The following is a 16249-nucleotide window of genomic DNA, read 5'->3' as shown; positions in this document are numbered from 1 at the left end:
CAAACTGGTGGCAAGTGGCATCTTGGCAGCTGCACGCTTGACTTTTCTCAGTTCATGGGCAGTTATTTTGCGCCTTGGTTTTTCCACACGCTTCTTGCGACCCTGTTGACTATTTTGAATGAAACGCTTGATTGTTTGATGGTCACGCTTCAGAAGCTTTGCAATTTTAAGAGTGCTGCATCCCTCTGCAAGATATCTCACTATTTTTGACTTTTCTGAGCCTGTTAAGTCCTTCTTTTGACCCATTTTGCCAAAGGAAAGGAAGTTGCCTAATAATTATGCACACGTGATATAGGGTGTTGTCATTAGACCACACCCCTTCTCATTACAGAGATGCACATCACCTAATATGCTTAATTGGTAGTAGGCTTTCGAGCCTATACAGCTTGGAGTAAGACAACATGCATAAAGAGGATGATGTGGTCAAAATACTCATTTGCCTAATAATTCTGCACTCCCTGTAAAGTTTTGCAATGGCTGTAAGTCAGGCTTTGGTTTCCATGTGTTATGTTCAGTGTTTGCTTGAAGAACTGTGCAAAGTTCTATCAGGGAAGGGAGCAAATGCTTTTACTTTGGAGCCTTTTGTATTTTAGCAAGCACTTGCACTGTTTCCAAAAATATGCTTTTCACCACCCCAGCAGTAGAATGACCATTCTTGGAAAATAGCACCAAGTCAGCCATTCATTCCTAGTTAGTAGTGAATACATAATCCCACCAAAAGTTCTCATCATGCCTAGCCTGTTCCTTATCTAAAGGGCAGTCTATAAAATGGATAACCGCATTCTAGCTGCTTTTTCAAAACACATCTTAAAACACACCCAAGTAGTAAATCGCCTGTAACATTATTGTCCTTCCCCAGTGATCTGCAGTTTCTGCTGCTGGCCACATGCAGCATATTAAAGCAGAGCGAAGCTGAACTAGAGATTGTGGTAGCAATCTTTGAAAGCTATTGCTACTATGGATTGTATAGCTCTCACTTGGGTGAATGCTCTTAGTCAAAGGCTATGGCAACATGACAACAACAGGTCTGACAGTGGAAGTCTGCATACATCTTTCTTCAACTGCTTTCTGAATTTGCCTGGAGTTTCACTTCCATTGAATTGGAAAGAATGGCTAAAGGACACCCGAAGCGAGAGGTATATGTAGGCTGCCATATTTATTTCTGGCAGTCCTGCTGATTATTATTATTTATTGTATTTATAAAGCGCCAACATATTACGCAGCGCTGAACATTAATTTAGGTTACAGACAATATTTAGGGGTGACATACAGCAATATGACAATACAGGAATACAAGAAAAAACAGATCACGCAGCACAGTATGAGTACAAGGTAATGCTTAGTCAGTCACTGGATTGAGCATGGAGATTAGGCAAGTTAGGTTCACTCAGATGCATAGCATGGGTTCACAGTAATGGAGGTGCATGATCAGGTAGGACACAAAAGGAGGAGGACCCTGCCCAAAGGCTTACAATCTAGAGGGAGAGGTAAGGACACGAACGGTAGGGGACCAGAGTTCAGCTGTAGGTTTAGAGCACTTGTGAGGGGTAGTAGGCCAGAGTGAAAAGGTGAGTTTTGAGGGCTTTCTTGAAGATGTTAAAGGAGGGGGCTGCCCTAATGGGTGGAGGTAGGGAGTTCCATAGTGTTGGAGCAGCTCTTGCTGATCCCCTACCGCTAATATTTGTAGCTGTAGACCCTGAACAAGCATGCAGATCAGGTGTCTGATAAAAATCTGACAATATTAGCTGCATGCTTGTTTCAGGTGTGTGACTCAGACACTACTGCAGCCAAAGAGATCACAGCAATACCAGGCAGCTGGTATTGTTTAAAAGGAAACCTATGGCAGCCTCCATACACCTCTTTATTCAGGTTTCACTTAATGTTACTATTCCAAAAAAAGCTTCCTAGTTGGCCACTTTGCGGCTATATATAAATATGGACTGAACACTGACTGCATCAAAGCCTCTAGCCTTGCTTGCTACTGCCTCACAGGCATACTTTATACAATATTTTAGTAGGTTAGACTCAACACATTTTTTTACATAAAATGTAAGCAAGGAAGGCCCTTTTGATCAAGTTTTGATGGTTTTATCCAGTAAATGAAGGAATTTCCATTAATAGAGCAAAGCAAGCAGCTGAAGGGGTATATGGATGTTGGATCATATCTCTACTGAGAGCTCATATCTAATCAGATCTAATATAGAGTTGAGCAGTATAGTACATGTCTGGTAGATATTGATTATTTACCACATACAGGGAGTGCAGAATTATTAGGCAAATGAGTATTTTGACCACATCATCCTCTTTATGCATGTTGTCTTACTCCAAGCTGTATAGGCTCGAAAGCCTACTACCAATTAAGCATATTAGGTGATGTGCATCTCTGTAATGAGAAGGGGTGTGGTCTAATGACATCAACACCCTATATCACGTGTGCATAATTATTAGGCAACTTCCTTTCCTTTGGCAAAATGGGTCAAAAGAAGGACTTGACAGGCTCAGAAAAGTCAAAAATAGTGAGATATCTTGCAGAGGGATGCAGCACTCTTAAAATTGCAAAGCTTCTGAAGCGTGATCATCAAACAATCAAGCGTTTCATTCAAAATAGTCAACAGGGTCGCAAGAAGCGTGTGGAAAAACCAAGGCGCAAAATAACTGCCCATGAACTGAGAAAAGTCAAGCGTGCAGCTGCCAAGATGCCACTTGCCACCAGTTTGGCCATATTTCAGAGCTGCAACATCACTGGAGTGCCCAAAAGCACAAGGTGTGCAATACTCAGAGACATGGCCAAGGTAAGAAAGGCTGAAAGACGACCACCACTGAACAAGACACACAAGCTGAAACGTCAAGACTGGGCCAAGAAATATCTCAAGACTGATTTTTCTAAGGTTTGATGGACTGATGAAATGAGAGTGCGTCTTGATGGGCCAGATGGATGGGCCCGTGGCTGGATTGGTAAAGGGCAGAGAGCTCTAGTCCGACTCAGACGCCAGCAAGGTGGAGGTGGAGTACTGGTTTGGGCTGGTATCATCAAAGATGAGCTTGTGGGGCCTTTTCGGGTTGAGGATGGAGTCAAGCTCAACTCCCAGTCCTACTGCCAGTTTCTGGAAGACACCTTCTTCAAGCAGTGGTACAGGAAGAAGTCTGCATCCTTCAAGAAAAACATGATTTTCATGCAGGACAATGCTCCATCACACGCGTCCAAGTACTCCACAGCGTGGCTGGCAAGAATGGGTATAAAAGAAGAAAAACTAATGACATGGCCTCCTTGTTCACTAGATCTGAACCCCATTGAGAACCTGTGGTCCATCATAAAATGTGAGATTTATAAGGAGGGAAAACAGTACACCTCTCTGAACAGTGTTTGGGAGGCTGTGGTTGGTGCTGCACGCAATGTTGATGGTGAACAGATCAAAACACTGACAGAATCCATGGATGGCAGGCTTTTGAGTGTCCTTGCAAAGAAAGGTGGCTATATTGGTCACTGATTTGTTTTTGTTTTGCTTTTGAATGTCAGAAATGTTTATTTGTGAATGTTGAGATGTTATATTGGTTTCACTGGTAAAAAAAAAAATAATTGAAATGGGTATATGTGACAATCCAGCCCCGCGATCCCGTTGAGATCTGCTCCCGTTAGCGTACGCAGGAAGTACGGGCGCAGACTGACAACGAGACCGGTTGCTGGATCGTCAGAGGGAAGAAGAAAGAAAAGGCGACAGAGTGTGCCAATCCCGTCTAATCTGCTCCCGTTAGCATACGCAGGAAGTACGGTGAACAGACTGACAAAGATTGGTCGCGCAGCTGCCGACAATATGTAATGGGACAAACATCCACAAATCCCGTATTACTAGGCCACTGTTGCCATGCAGGTCTCATGCACTAGAGACTGCTGGAGGCAAATTCACTGTGTGCGTAGTAAACGGTTAAGATCGGTTGGAGGTGCCCATACATGCACAATTCTGATTGTATATACAATCTGTAAACTAAAAATATCGATTTCGCGCTGGAAATCGGGTAAATACACTGCCACCACTCTTCCAGTTCAGGGAGGAAAGAGACTCCCGCAGTCACAATACGGTAGCCAGCCCAATCACGTTCAACACGCTCCAGTCACCGTTCGGGGAATTGTCACTTCCGATGGCTTAAAGACTGTGAGCAATGTGACGTTAAAGAAAGGTTACTGGGTCCCTATATGCTGCAATCTCGAATTGTGTTCACAATCGAGAAACGAAAGTTATCGATTTCGAACAGGAAATCTGGTACTAGCTAATCCTAGAAGGAAGAAACTGTTATTTACAACCTAGCTAGCAAATCAACAATTACAAGCAAATCATAAAACAATGTGGTAGTATGACTGACTCTTCAGAGGGAAGATTCGGTATAGCAGCAATCAGAGGACCAGAAAACTGAACGATAAAAAATTGTTAGTTTATTTCTAAACTACATACACACAGCTTATTTTAGAACAGATTGACAGAGAGAAGAGAGGAAACGGAACAGAATGTCCGATTATATACAGTTCAAATACCGTTATTGGTAGTCCATGCGGCAATCGCAAGTCTTTGGCGAAAGTCCCAAAATGGCGGTTGCCATGCGGCCAACAGGCCTTTGTTAGAAATTGTTCCAAGATGGAGGTTTTGGCCTGTGTCCTTGCGGGCTGCCAGGATGTTACTAGGCATCAGATTGAAGGTAAAGGACCTGTACTTTTGGGTCATGTCAGTTTTGTTCCTCACTGTAGGTGGGAGGAGGTATGACACATACAAGTCCAGCCTTGCAATTTGAATAAGGCAGTGCCCCCTTAGGCAGGGAGAGGTTTTAGGCCAATTCATATTGTGCCCGCTCTCAGCATGCCCGTAGGTAATATCAGGAACCCGAATGAATATTCACAATCAGCGTAAGTGTGTGAATCTGCTAATACCAAACACGAGGAGTCTGGATCGCTAACAGCACCGCCCCCCCCCCCCCCCTTTCACCTTACTGGCACTGGTTCCCGAAAGATCCAGAGGGCTGAAAATCTCTCAGGACCAGTGTCATGTGGCATCTAATAAACTCCGTGAATTTGAGGGAACTGCGATCTTGGGAACACCAGAAATATTACCAAACTGTGACTATTTATTAAATATAGTTTCTAAAGTTTGTTGAATCTTTGGGTGTCCAGATGGCGTGATAAGGATCATTCCTGTCTCCTTTCAACTCAGGCCACAAGGCAGCTACGTGTCGGACTCCTGCTGGGGTCGGTGCCAAACTGTCTACAAGTGGATGCCTAGATTGGTTCTGTCAGGCTGATATCTCGCCTTCCTCTGATGGATGAGCTACATAACTACTAGTGTTGGGCGAACAGTGTTCGCCACTGTTCGGGTTCGCCTGGATTTCGGGCTGTTCGAGTTCGATTCGGGCTTCGCCGGACACCTCGTGGTGTTCGGCCATGTGTTCGGCCATGCGGTCGAGCGTATGTTCGGCCTGACAGCACATGGCCGAACGTTTGGTTCGCACTGCGATTGGCCGAGCGGGTCACGTGGTTCGGGCACGAACACGCGGCTCGCGCTGCGATTGGCCGAGCGGGTCACGTGGTTCGGGTAAATAAATACCCGACCGCGTCATTTCTCCGCCACTTGCGTTTGGGTTTAGCTTTGGGTAGGCAGGCATGTTAGACTCTCTCTCACCAGCTAGGCTAGCGAGGGGCCCCCTGCCTCCTATACTATATTTGCCACTGCACTGTAGTGCCAGTCAGCTCAGCGTGCGTTTACTGCTGGGATCAGTAGTACTTCCGTCCATCACCAGTATATAGCATAGTATATAGCATTGTCTTCTATTGCAACTGTACTGCCGGTCAGCGTGTACTGCTGGGATCAGTAGTACATCCGTCCATCACCAGTGTATAATATAGTATATAGCACTGTCTTCTATTGCCACTGTACTGCTGGGATCAGTAGTACTTCCGTCTATCACCAGTGTATAACATAGTATATAGCATTGTCTTCTATTGCCACTGTACTGCCAGTCAGCTTGTACTGCTGGGATCAGTAGTACTTCCGTCCATCACCAGTGTATAATATAGTATATAGCATTGTCTTCTATTGCCACTGTACTGCTGGGATCAGTAGTACTTCCGTCCATCACTAGTGTATAACATAGTATATAGCACTGTCTTCTATTGCCACTGTACTGCTGGAATCAGTAGTACTTCCGTCCATCACCAGTGTATAACATAGTATATAGCATTGTCTTCTATTGCCACTGTACTGCCAGTCAGCTTGTACTGCTGGGATCAGTAGTACTTCCGTCCATCACCAGTGTATAACATAGTATATAGCATTGTCTTCTATTGCCACTGTACTGCTGGGATCAGTAGTACTTCCGTCCATCACCAGTGTATAATATAGTATATAGCACTGTCTTCTATTGCCACTGTACTGCTGGAATCAGTAGTACTTCCGTCCATCACCAGTGTATAACATAGTATATAGCATTGTCTTCTATTGCCACTGTACTGCCAGTCAGCTTGTACTGCTGGGATCAGTAGTACTTCCGTCCATCACCAGTGTATAATATAGTATATAGCATTGTCTTCTATTGCCACTGTACTGCTGGGATCAGTAGTACTTCTGTCCATCACTAGTGTATAACATAGTATATAGCATTGTCTTCTATTGCCACTGTACTACTGGGATCAGTAGTACTTCCGTCCATCACCAGTTTATAACATACTATATAGCATTGTCTATTGCTACTGTACTGCCAGTCAGTGTGCGTGTACTGCTGGGATCAGTACAACCATAATGAAGAAATCCAGTGAAAGAGGGAGGGGCAAGGGAAAGAGGTGTTTCCCTTGACGGCTCACGTAGAGGCCGCAGTGAAGCACCTAAGAAAACCCACTCAATACCACCCATGTGTGCCAGACAAACAACCCTCACTGAACCACAAGAGCAGGAACGGATAATGAATTGGATGACCTCTCAAGCGTCCAGCAGCGGGTTAAGCAGCAGCAGCACCAGCACATCCTTGTTGTCATGCACGAGGTCCTCTGCCAGTTACAAGGAGCCAGTGGGCACAACGGTGACACAACCAGCAGCTACACCATGCACACAATGGCCGAATAACCAGTCCGAACAATTATTTCCAGACACAATGGCCTCTTCAGAGGAGCTATTCCCACTCCTACCCCCACAAACAATGGAACAGCCAGAAATGTTGTGCCCGGATTCACAACCATTGTGCGAGGTAAATGCACCACGCACTGAAATGCAAGGCGAGGACGAAGACACCCAAATCCCTGAGCAATGTGCGCAGGAATTTGAATTGCAGGAGGTCCACCAAGAACATCTTGAAGACATGGGAGTGAGGTGCGCAGAGGGTGTTCTGGGGAGCTCTAGTCCACTGCACACACACACAGTCACAGATGAGGAGATGGAAGAGGAGGTTTTGGACGATGTGGACACAGACCCGGATTATCGAGTACAACCTCGCTGTCGGGATAGCAGCAGTACAGATAAGTCTGCTTCAGAACCCACTGCTGCAAGAGTTCGCCGTGTGCCACAAAGTAGGTGGGGGCGGGGTATTTCGGACACAACAGGCATAGCCGTAAAAGTGAGACGCCAAAGAGGCACGAAAGAAACTCGCCAGCAAAGCAGGAGCTCAAAAGTATGGGCTTTCTTCGACGACTGCAGGGAGGATGTTACCATGGGGATTTGCAAGGTGTGCAGGACCCGACTGAGCAGGGGGAAAAATATCAACAACCTCTCCACCACCAGCATGCGCCGCCACATGGTAGCCAAACATAGCACTCTGTGGTCAAACACGCAAGGCCAGGGTAGCGGCTCGCTTCCAGCCCCCAGCAACACTGCCTCCGTTGTCACCAGACTCTCCTCAGCAGCAGCCCAGCCATTACGTGGTACACAAACATCCGTAGTAGACGACGATGTCAGTTTCCGCAACAGTCCTCTTGACGTTTCCCAGTCTTCAACGACCACGACAACAACAACCAACTGTCCTTCGGTGTGCGATCCTACGGTTCAGTTGTCTGTCCTGGAGATGTTAGAGCGCAAGAGAAAATTGCCAGCAAATGACCCCCAGGCCGTGGCACTAACAGCCAGCATAGCCAAGTTTGTGGCCTGCGAAATGCTGCCATATCGCATGGTGGAGACAAACAGCTTCAAGCGCATGATGGCGCTGGCCATCCCACGTTACGTGGTTTCCAGCCGATACTATTTTGCGCGGTCTGCAGTGCCAGCGTTACATGAGCACGTGGTTAGCAAAATAACCAGAAGCTTGAAAAATGCCGTTGCCTGCAAGGTTCACCTCACCACAGACACCTGGACGAGTGCCTGTGGCCAGGGTCGATACATCTCCCTGACGGCGCACTGGGTGAACCTTGTGGAGCCTGGCAGCGACTCCTCACCGGCTACGGCGCGGGTGTTGCCCACGCCGCAAACTGCTGGACCGGCGTCCCTCAGAGATAACAGCAGCACCTACCTCGACTCTGACTCCTTCTCCTCCAACGCCTCTCAAAGCGGTACCTCATCCGGCATCGGTAACCCAGCAATAGGGTCGTGGAAGCAGTGCAGCACAGCTGTTGCCATGCGTCAGCAAGCCTTACTGAAGCTGATCTACCTTGGAGATAAGCAGCACACAGGTGAAGAAATTTGGAAGGGAATCAAGGAACAGACCGATTTGTGGCTGGCACCGCTGGACCTGAAACCAGGCATGGTTGTGTGTGACAATGGGAGCAATCTTATTCGCGCTTTAAAGTTGGCTAAGCTGAGACACATCCCTTGCCTGGCACACGTTATGAACCTAGTTGTTCAGCAGTTCCTGAGGACATACTCAGGCGTGGCAGATCTTCTGCTGAAGGTGCGACGAGTGGCCAAATATTTCCGAAAGTCCAGTACAGCTTCGGAGGGACTCACCAAGATGCAGGAGCGGTTCAATCTACCGAACCATCGCTTGGTGTGTGACGTACCCACGCGCTGGAATTCGACGCTGCACATGCTAGCACGCTTTTGCGAGCAGAAGAGTGCAGTGGTCCAGTACATGACGGCGCAGTACCGAGGCGCATCCGGACAGCTACCAAGCTTCTGTGGATCTGATTGGGCCACCATGTTGGACCTCTGCCAAGTCCTCCAAAATTTTGAGCAATCCACGTTGCTTGTAAGCGGTGACAACTCTTCACTCAGCATTACGATACCACTGCTGTGTTTGCTGAAAAAATCAATGCTGCAGATCAAGGAAGCCGCAGTCAGGATGCAAGTGGGGGAATCTCAAGAGGACAACGATCAGCGTGATGATGATACCAACATCAGGCAATCTGCCTCAGGAAACGCTGGTCCTCCCGGCAGCTATGCTGAAGAAGAGGACGAGTAACAGCTGGAGTTGGAGCAGGACTTGGACGCCCCCACTGCCGAGGGACAGAGCGGTGCACGTTGGACTTCCATGATTCAGCGGGAATGGACAGCAGAAGAAGACGAGGAAGAAGGTGGGCGACGGTGTGATGCTGGTGATGATGATGGGGGTGCGTTAAGCTCAGAAGAACATGATGAGGATTCTGTTAGGACTGTGGCAGACATGGCTCAATTCATGCTAGACTGCATCGAACGCGACCCGCGCGTTGTTCGAATTCTGGACGACGTGGATTACTGGGTTTATACCCTTCTGGATCCACAGTACAAAGACAATGTTCCCAAACTCATTGGAGAAACTGTCAGACAGGTCAAAATGGAAGAATACCAGCAGGCCCTTGTGTAGACATTAGAGAGGAGATTGACATCCTCCTCCTCTAGCCAGTTCCACGCCGACAGACTGACTTCCGCAAACCCAGGACGAGGAGGGGAACAAAGAACGCAAGCTGCAGCTATTGCCCACAAGGGAATGGTATCGGCAGTGTCCTTGGAGTGGCAACATTTTCTGACACCCATGCAGCAGCCCACAGAACAGCAATCGCCCAGTTCCACCTACAACACCGCTCGCCTGCAGAAGATGGTCAAGGACTACATGTCAGATGGCGTAGCCGTGTTGAACAATCCATCTGCACCCTTCAACTATTGGGTCTCTAAGCTACACACCTGGCACGAACTGGCAATGTACGCAATAGAGGTGCTGGCTTGCCCGGCAGCCAGCGTTATGTCGGAACGCTGTTTCAGTGCTGCCGGAGGCATCGTCACAGATCGGCGTATCCGCCTCTCCACAGAAAATGCAGACCGTCTGACTCAAATTAAAATGAATCAATCCTGGATTGGAAACGACTACGCAACACTCCCGGACCCCAACCAAGTAACATGAACAGTGAACATCTGTGATGGGTTAGCGTTTCCGGTCCCTGTTTATTGAACCTCTCATCTGTATTACATTTATGCCTGCATGGCGGCAAAATGCATTGCTATCCGCACGCTTCTTGTCCTCATGCAAGGCCTGAGTTGTTGTGTCTCAAAGCGTGGCCTTCTCCTCCTGCGTCTCCTCCTGTTCCATCACGTGTGCTGCTGCTGGGTTAGCGTTGCCGGTCCCTTTTTACGGAACCTCTTATCTGTATTATATTTATGACTGCATGGCGGCAAAATGCATTGCTATCCGCACGCTTCTTGTCCTCATGCAAGGCCTGGGTTGTTGTGTCTCAAAGCGTGGCCTTCTCCTCCTGCGCCGCCCTCCTCCTGTTCCATCACGTGTGCTGCTGCTGGGTTAGCGTTACCGGTCCCTTTTCCTGGAACCTCTTATCTGTATTACATTTATGACTGCATGGCGACAAAAAGCATGTTACCTGTGCAAAGAAAAATGACATTTTCCGCATTTAAAAGACAGTTTTTCCTTTGAAACTTTACAATCAATTTTCTCAAAAACTATAAGCTCTTTTTCAAATATTTTTTTTCCTCTTGTACCCACTCCCAAGGTGCACATACCCTGCAAATTTGGGGTATGTAGCATGTAAGGAAGCTTTACAAAGCACGAAAGTTTGGGTCCCCATTGACTTCCATTATGTTCGGAGTTCGGCGCGAACACTCGAACATCGCGGCCATGTTCGGCGAACGTTTGCGAACCCGAACATCCAGGTGTTCGCCCAACACTAATAACTACCCAGCAAGGCTAGGTGACAAATTCCACCCTTGGATGCGAGAAGCGATGTATTTAGCCAGTGTTTGTTAGCAGCCAGAGTGTAAGAGAAAAAAAGGGTTGGTTTAAGCCAAAATGTCATTTTTACTATTTTGCAATGGAATTTGCGCTTGTGACGGCATGATGCATTCGATATGTCATATCGAAGGCGTCACAGTATATATTTGTTTTTTGTTAAGTTGCCTAATAATTATGCACAGTAATAGTCACCTGCACACACAGATATCCCCCTAAAATAGCTAAAACTAAAAACTACTTTCAAAAATATTCAGCTTTGATATTAATGAGTTTTTTGGGTTCATTGAGAACATGGTTGTTCAATAATAAAATTATTTCTCAAAAATACAACTTGCCTAATAATTCTGCACTCCCTTGTATAACGATATATACCTACTTACCGTAGACCGATGTCTAGGTCATTTTATGTATTGTCTGTTAGTGAAGCAGGCACACTGTCAGGTTCTGGGTGCTCGATGAGGTGACTATGGCCACAGGAACATCATGTGGAATAATTGCACAATAACAGTGCATTGCATTTAAAATTAATACTGATGTGCTAATAAACTGTGCTATTAGGTAATTTAAAAAAAATCAGTTTTTATAAAATAGTGTAATATGGGTGTCTACATGAACTAGTGCTTCCTTGTTGTACATGCACATGTTGCTTCTTATAGAGGACATCACCATGTGAAAATGCTCCTGTGAGGCAGACATCTGGCATAGGGATGATCAATGAGATGCAAATATTTCCAAGTTAATGCAGATTTATGTACATTTCTATGCAAATATATGCAGCTTGGAAATGGACCAATCAATTTAAACCTGGGTGGGACTTGATTGGTCCACTTTCAAGCTGCATATATTGGCATGCAAATTTGCAAAAATCTACATGAACTCCGAAATATTTGCATCTCATTGATCATCTGGCATTTCTCAAAGTTCTCTGGTGGATGGGAGTTTTTCTTTCCTTCTGAGTAAAATAAAACTTGCATTTTGTGCAAAGTTATATTATTAGAATATAATATGGCATAAATATGCTCTTATAAAATAAGTGCATGCAAATTTTCAAAATGAGCCTGAAAACTAGGAGCCTACAATTTGTTTTTTATTTTGTTTTTATTAGGGAGTCTGTGGTGACTGTCATCCCATTTCTTTCAGTGCAGCTAGCTTTTTTTTTTGTATCAGCGCTGCGTACTATGTTGGCGCTTTATAAATACAATAAATAAATAAATAAAATAATGTTTTATAATATCCATTTATTGGCTGCTAATTTATCTTTAAAATATAGGCTTTGCTGGTTTTACATCAATCGGACAGCATTGAACTTTGGAACCCTGATGCTCCAGTAGAGACCTTTTGGGAAATCAGGTGGGTTGACAACTTTTACTGTCAGCAGTTAGCACATGGACATGCTTATAGATTGCTGTATATAATCTGGGCACCCTTTTTGTTAAAATCTGACTGTCATTTGGCTTGCTTATAGATCACATACTTTACATGATGTATATCGCTTCCACATACTATATTAGAGACACTGAAGTCTCTTTTTTTTTTTACCTTATTTTCTTGTGCAGCTGTCTTCAGCATTAAATTCTAAGCTGATTTGACGCATTGCCGTGGCAGAACGAGTTATTTATGGCCTAGAAATAGCCCAGCAAAGTTCCAGGGCTCGCATATTTTTGATGCCTGGAGGAGGCAGAGTTGTGCGCAGTAGCTCTGCCTCTTAAGTCAATCTCCGCCTTTCCCTGCCCCTCGGCAGAGCTACTCCGCACAGCTCTGCCTCCTCCAGGCAGCAAAATCAGCGACTTGCAAAGTCGTGAAACTTTGGGCTGTTTCTTGGCCACAAATAACTCATTCTGCTGCGGTGATGCGACAAATCGGCTTAGAATTTAAAGCTGAAGACAGCTGCATAAGAAAATAAGGTAAAAAAATACTTCAGTGCCTCTTTAAAGCATACCAGAAATGGTGCAAACCTTACAAATTGCAAATGTTCCCATGTAACAGAATTTTTACAGTTTTAAAGATCCATTTTTCCATCCTCATTAGGCAAGTGTTTTTGTATAGCTCTATGGAAGTTGTCAGTGCTATATGAATGCTTAACCACTTAAGGACCAGGGGATTTTGCTATGATCGGTGCTGCGTGTGCTCTCCAGCCCGCAGCACCGATCAGGATTGAGCCAGGGCTACCAGACTTCCCCCCCCCCCCCCCCTTTTGTTCCCCACTAGGGGGATGTCCTGCTGGGGGGGTCTGATCGCCGCCGGCTATTTCTGCTTAGCGGGTGGCTCCTCAAAGCCCCCCTCCGCAGCGATTTCCACCCTCTCTGCCCTTACCTGCTTCTCCTGCAGGCTATGGGCTGCGCAGGATGGATATCTGTCCTGCGCCGTCTAGGATAGGCTTCAGCCAATCAGAGGCCGGGGATCGCCGATCTCCTTTACGGCGCTGCTGCGCAGCAGCGCCGTATGATGTAATCAGCGGGAATTTCTTCCCCGCGTGTTTACATTTAGTCTGCGAGCCGCCGAGACACCCTCCGTGAACTGACATGGAACGTTTCCATGGTAACACCACTTCGACCTGCCAACCGTAAGATGCACTTTCTCCCCCAAAAGTGGGGAGAAAAAGTCAGTGTGTCTAATGGACCGATTACCGGGAGGACATGTCTTACGGGTGTCCGCCGACCCGTCGTGATTACCTGTTGGGGACTACCAATACTGTGCTCCCGCAGCATGCAGTGTTATGTGCACGAAATAGCTGCGTGTATCTCACCTGCTCTAGGTGCCTCCACGCAATGAACAGCAGCTTCTCTTCCTCATGGCTTCACGTAAGGGAGAGAAGACGTTGCTTATTGTGTGGAGGCGATGGGGCAGGTGTGAGACGTGCTGCTGCTTCCCTGAGCATATCCTCTGCTCTGTTCATGGGGCTGGGGGAGAAAAAAAAAACATACAAGGGAGACACAATTCCACAAGATGCTCCCTGCACCATGGACGCACCATGCTTATTATTTTTTTTTCCCCTGTAATTTTTGTCCTCTAAACCTTGGTGCATATTATGGTCAGGAGCGTCTTATGTTCCCATACCCAGATGTAGTGCAAGCTTTTACTCAGTGTGATGTAAATCCCCCTGCCAACCTTCTCCTCACAAGTTATGTTATCGTATTGTTTAAGATTCTTGACAGTCTGTTTTCTCTTGTACCTTACTTTTTAATGTTGTATAGAAATTTTGCTAGTGGGTGGAGTTGGCTTAATTGGGCAACAAAACTACATAATGTACTTTTACCAAAAGCGCTATTTAAAAGGCGGGTATATTGTTCATGTCTGCCCTCCATATCTGGTAAGATTGTATGCTCATTTCCAACAAGATTGTATGATGCAAATGTGAGGTTAAGTTGCAGTTTGTATGAAAATAGACAGACGCTTTTTTTTTTAAGATTTCAAACCTTACTGTGTGACTTCATTGTGCCCTAGTTCACAAATGATTTTTTACATCTGTAAGAAACTTATTGGCCATCAGATGCTCAACAGCACAGAAGTTCTGAAGTGGCTGCGGGAAATTTTGATCTGTAGGAATAAATTCCTCCTTAAAAATAAGGTATGTGTAAACATCTTACTTATAAAGACGGTTACGCTGGCTACATTTAGTTTTTACTACCATTGTAGTAATGATCAACTTTAGAGTAGAAATTTGTAAGGCCTAATGTGATGGACAATTGAGGACACACAGGTATCCTCAATTGTGCTTTGAGCTTCATGTTTAGGTGTGGGGCCACCATGTCAGTTACCTATGCACTGATATAGTACAATCTGTGCTATCATTATGCAATTTCTGCTACTTACCTGCTGGGCTGTACCCAATCTGTATTAAGCCCCATACACAATCTTGATTGATGTCACCCGATGGTAATCAAGAACCTCTGCCTTGGGCATCATCGCAGGGCAGAGGCTGTACCGTTGCAGCGTCCGCTGTATAGCTGACAAACACGGTCTGTCGCTATGCGGGCGCTGGCTGTGTGTGTGTGTGTGCGTGCGTGGGATTCTTATAAAGAGTTGGGAGGGTTACTGGTGGCATAAAATTATTATTTATAGTTTAGTGACTAGGCATGTACCCAGGATGCAGACCTTTTAAAAGTGGGTCTAAACTCATAATTTTCTCTCTGCTCTAAAAGAGTAGCCACAGCATGTCAACTTTTAAGGGATCATTCAGAAACAGCCTTATCAGTCCGCCGACAGCGCGTACACATGCGCATACTGTCGGCTAAAGACCGCACAGCGGGAGGGAGCCATCATTGCATTTAGTATTGCGTGTGTACGCACCTTCAAGCCCCATTCACACTGGGAATTGCAAAACGCTAGCAAAATCAGTAGCATTTTGCAAAGCAATTCTCCTGTATTTAACACCCCTCTACCCCCAACCCCCCAAAATTTTGGAGCGAAATGGGATCGCTCCAAAATTCCAAAATTGCACACAAAAAAAGCTGCAATTGCTAATTGCTGGTGGTTGTTACAGTGTAAACACTACTATTGATTTGCGTTGCTATGGCGCTTTTTCAAGTGCTAGTGATTTACAGACAAGCTGACATCGCTAGTAAAATGCTCCAGTGTGAATGAGGCCTTATACTTTGATACTTTTATTTTATATATGCCCAGCATTTTCCTGTTGTACCAATGGACAAGTTCCTTCATGAATACCATGTCCATCTCACTTGTCTTTTGCAGGAGTGTGCTGCTGCTGGAAGTGCTATTCCAATATGCCGTCAGGCCCAGGCTAAATTAGAGGTTTGCCTGTACATGTTTCTTTGGAGCCCAGACATTGAAGCTGTTCTTGTCTCCATGTCCTGTTTTCGAAGCCTATGTGAGGAGGCGGATATCCGGAGTGGGGTTGAAGAAGTGTCAGTTCATAATTTCTTGCCAAATTATAACACTTTTATGGAGTTTGCATCTGTAAGCAACATGATGTCTCTTGGTAAGCATTCTGTGCTCTTGAACTATTTATATCATATCTGTCAGTGTAAAACGTACTTTTGGCATTGCTTGTATGCGGCAAGTGTCTTTTTCCTACTGCTTTGTTTCCTTGCCTATTTCTCTTATTCTCAATCTAAATGACTAGGCAGTAATATCAAGCTGGAAGCTTTTAACAGCAAAGGATTGTAAAGCACAC

At 45.7% G+C, this 16249-nt stretch overlaps 1 protein-coding gene across 5 annotated transcripts in view; it reads left to right on the top strand.

Annotated features, from left to right (window-relative positions):
• The window catches only part of NF1 (neurofibromin 1), a 343136-nt gene that overhangs the window by 127672 nt on the left and 199215 nt on the right, over positions 1–16249 (top strand). For all 5 annotated transcript variants that reach the window (XM_068268482.1, XM_068268483.1, XM_068268479.1 and 2 more), the window contains exons 15-17: positions 12386–12465; positions 14560–14683; positions 15808–16054. In XM_068268482.1, coding sequence (XP_068124583.1) covers positions 12386–12465; positions 14560–14683; positions 15808–16054 — 451 coding nt within the window. The remainder of the gene's footprint in view (positions 1–12385; positions 12466–14559; positions 14684–15807; positions 16055–16249) is intronic.

Source organism: Hyperolius riggenbachi, chromosome 2, assembly GCF_040937935.1.
Source record: "Hyperolius riggenbachi isolate aHypRig1 chromosome 2, aHypRig1.pri, whole genome shotgun sequence".
Classification (NCBI taxonomy): domain Eukaryota; kingdom Metazoa; phylum Chordata; class Amphibia; order Anura; family Hyperoliidae; genus Hyperolius; species Hyperolius riggenbachi.
The sequence above is the reverse complement of the archived record's forward strand: the minus strand, read 5'-3'. Positions and strand labels throughout refer to the sequence as shown.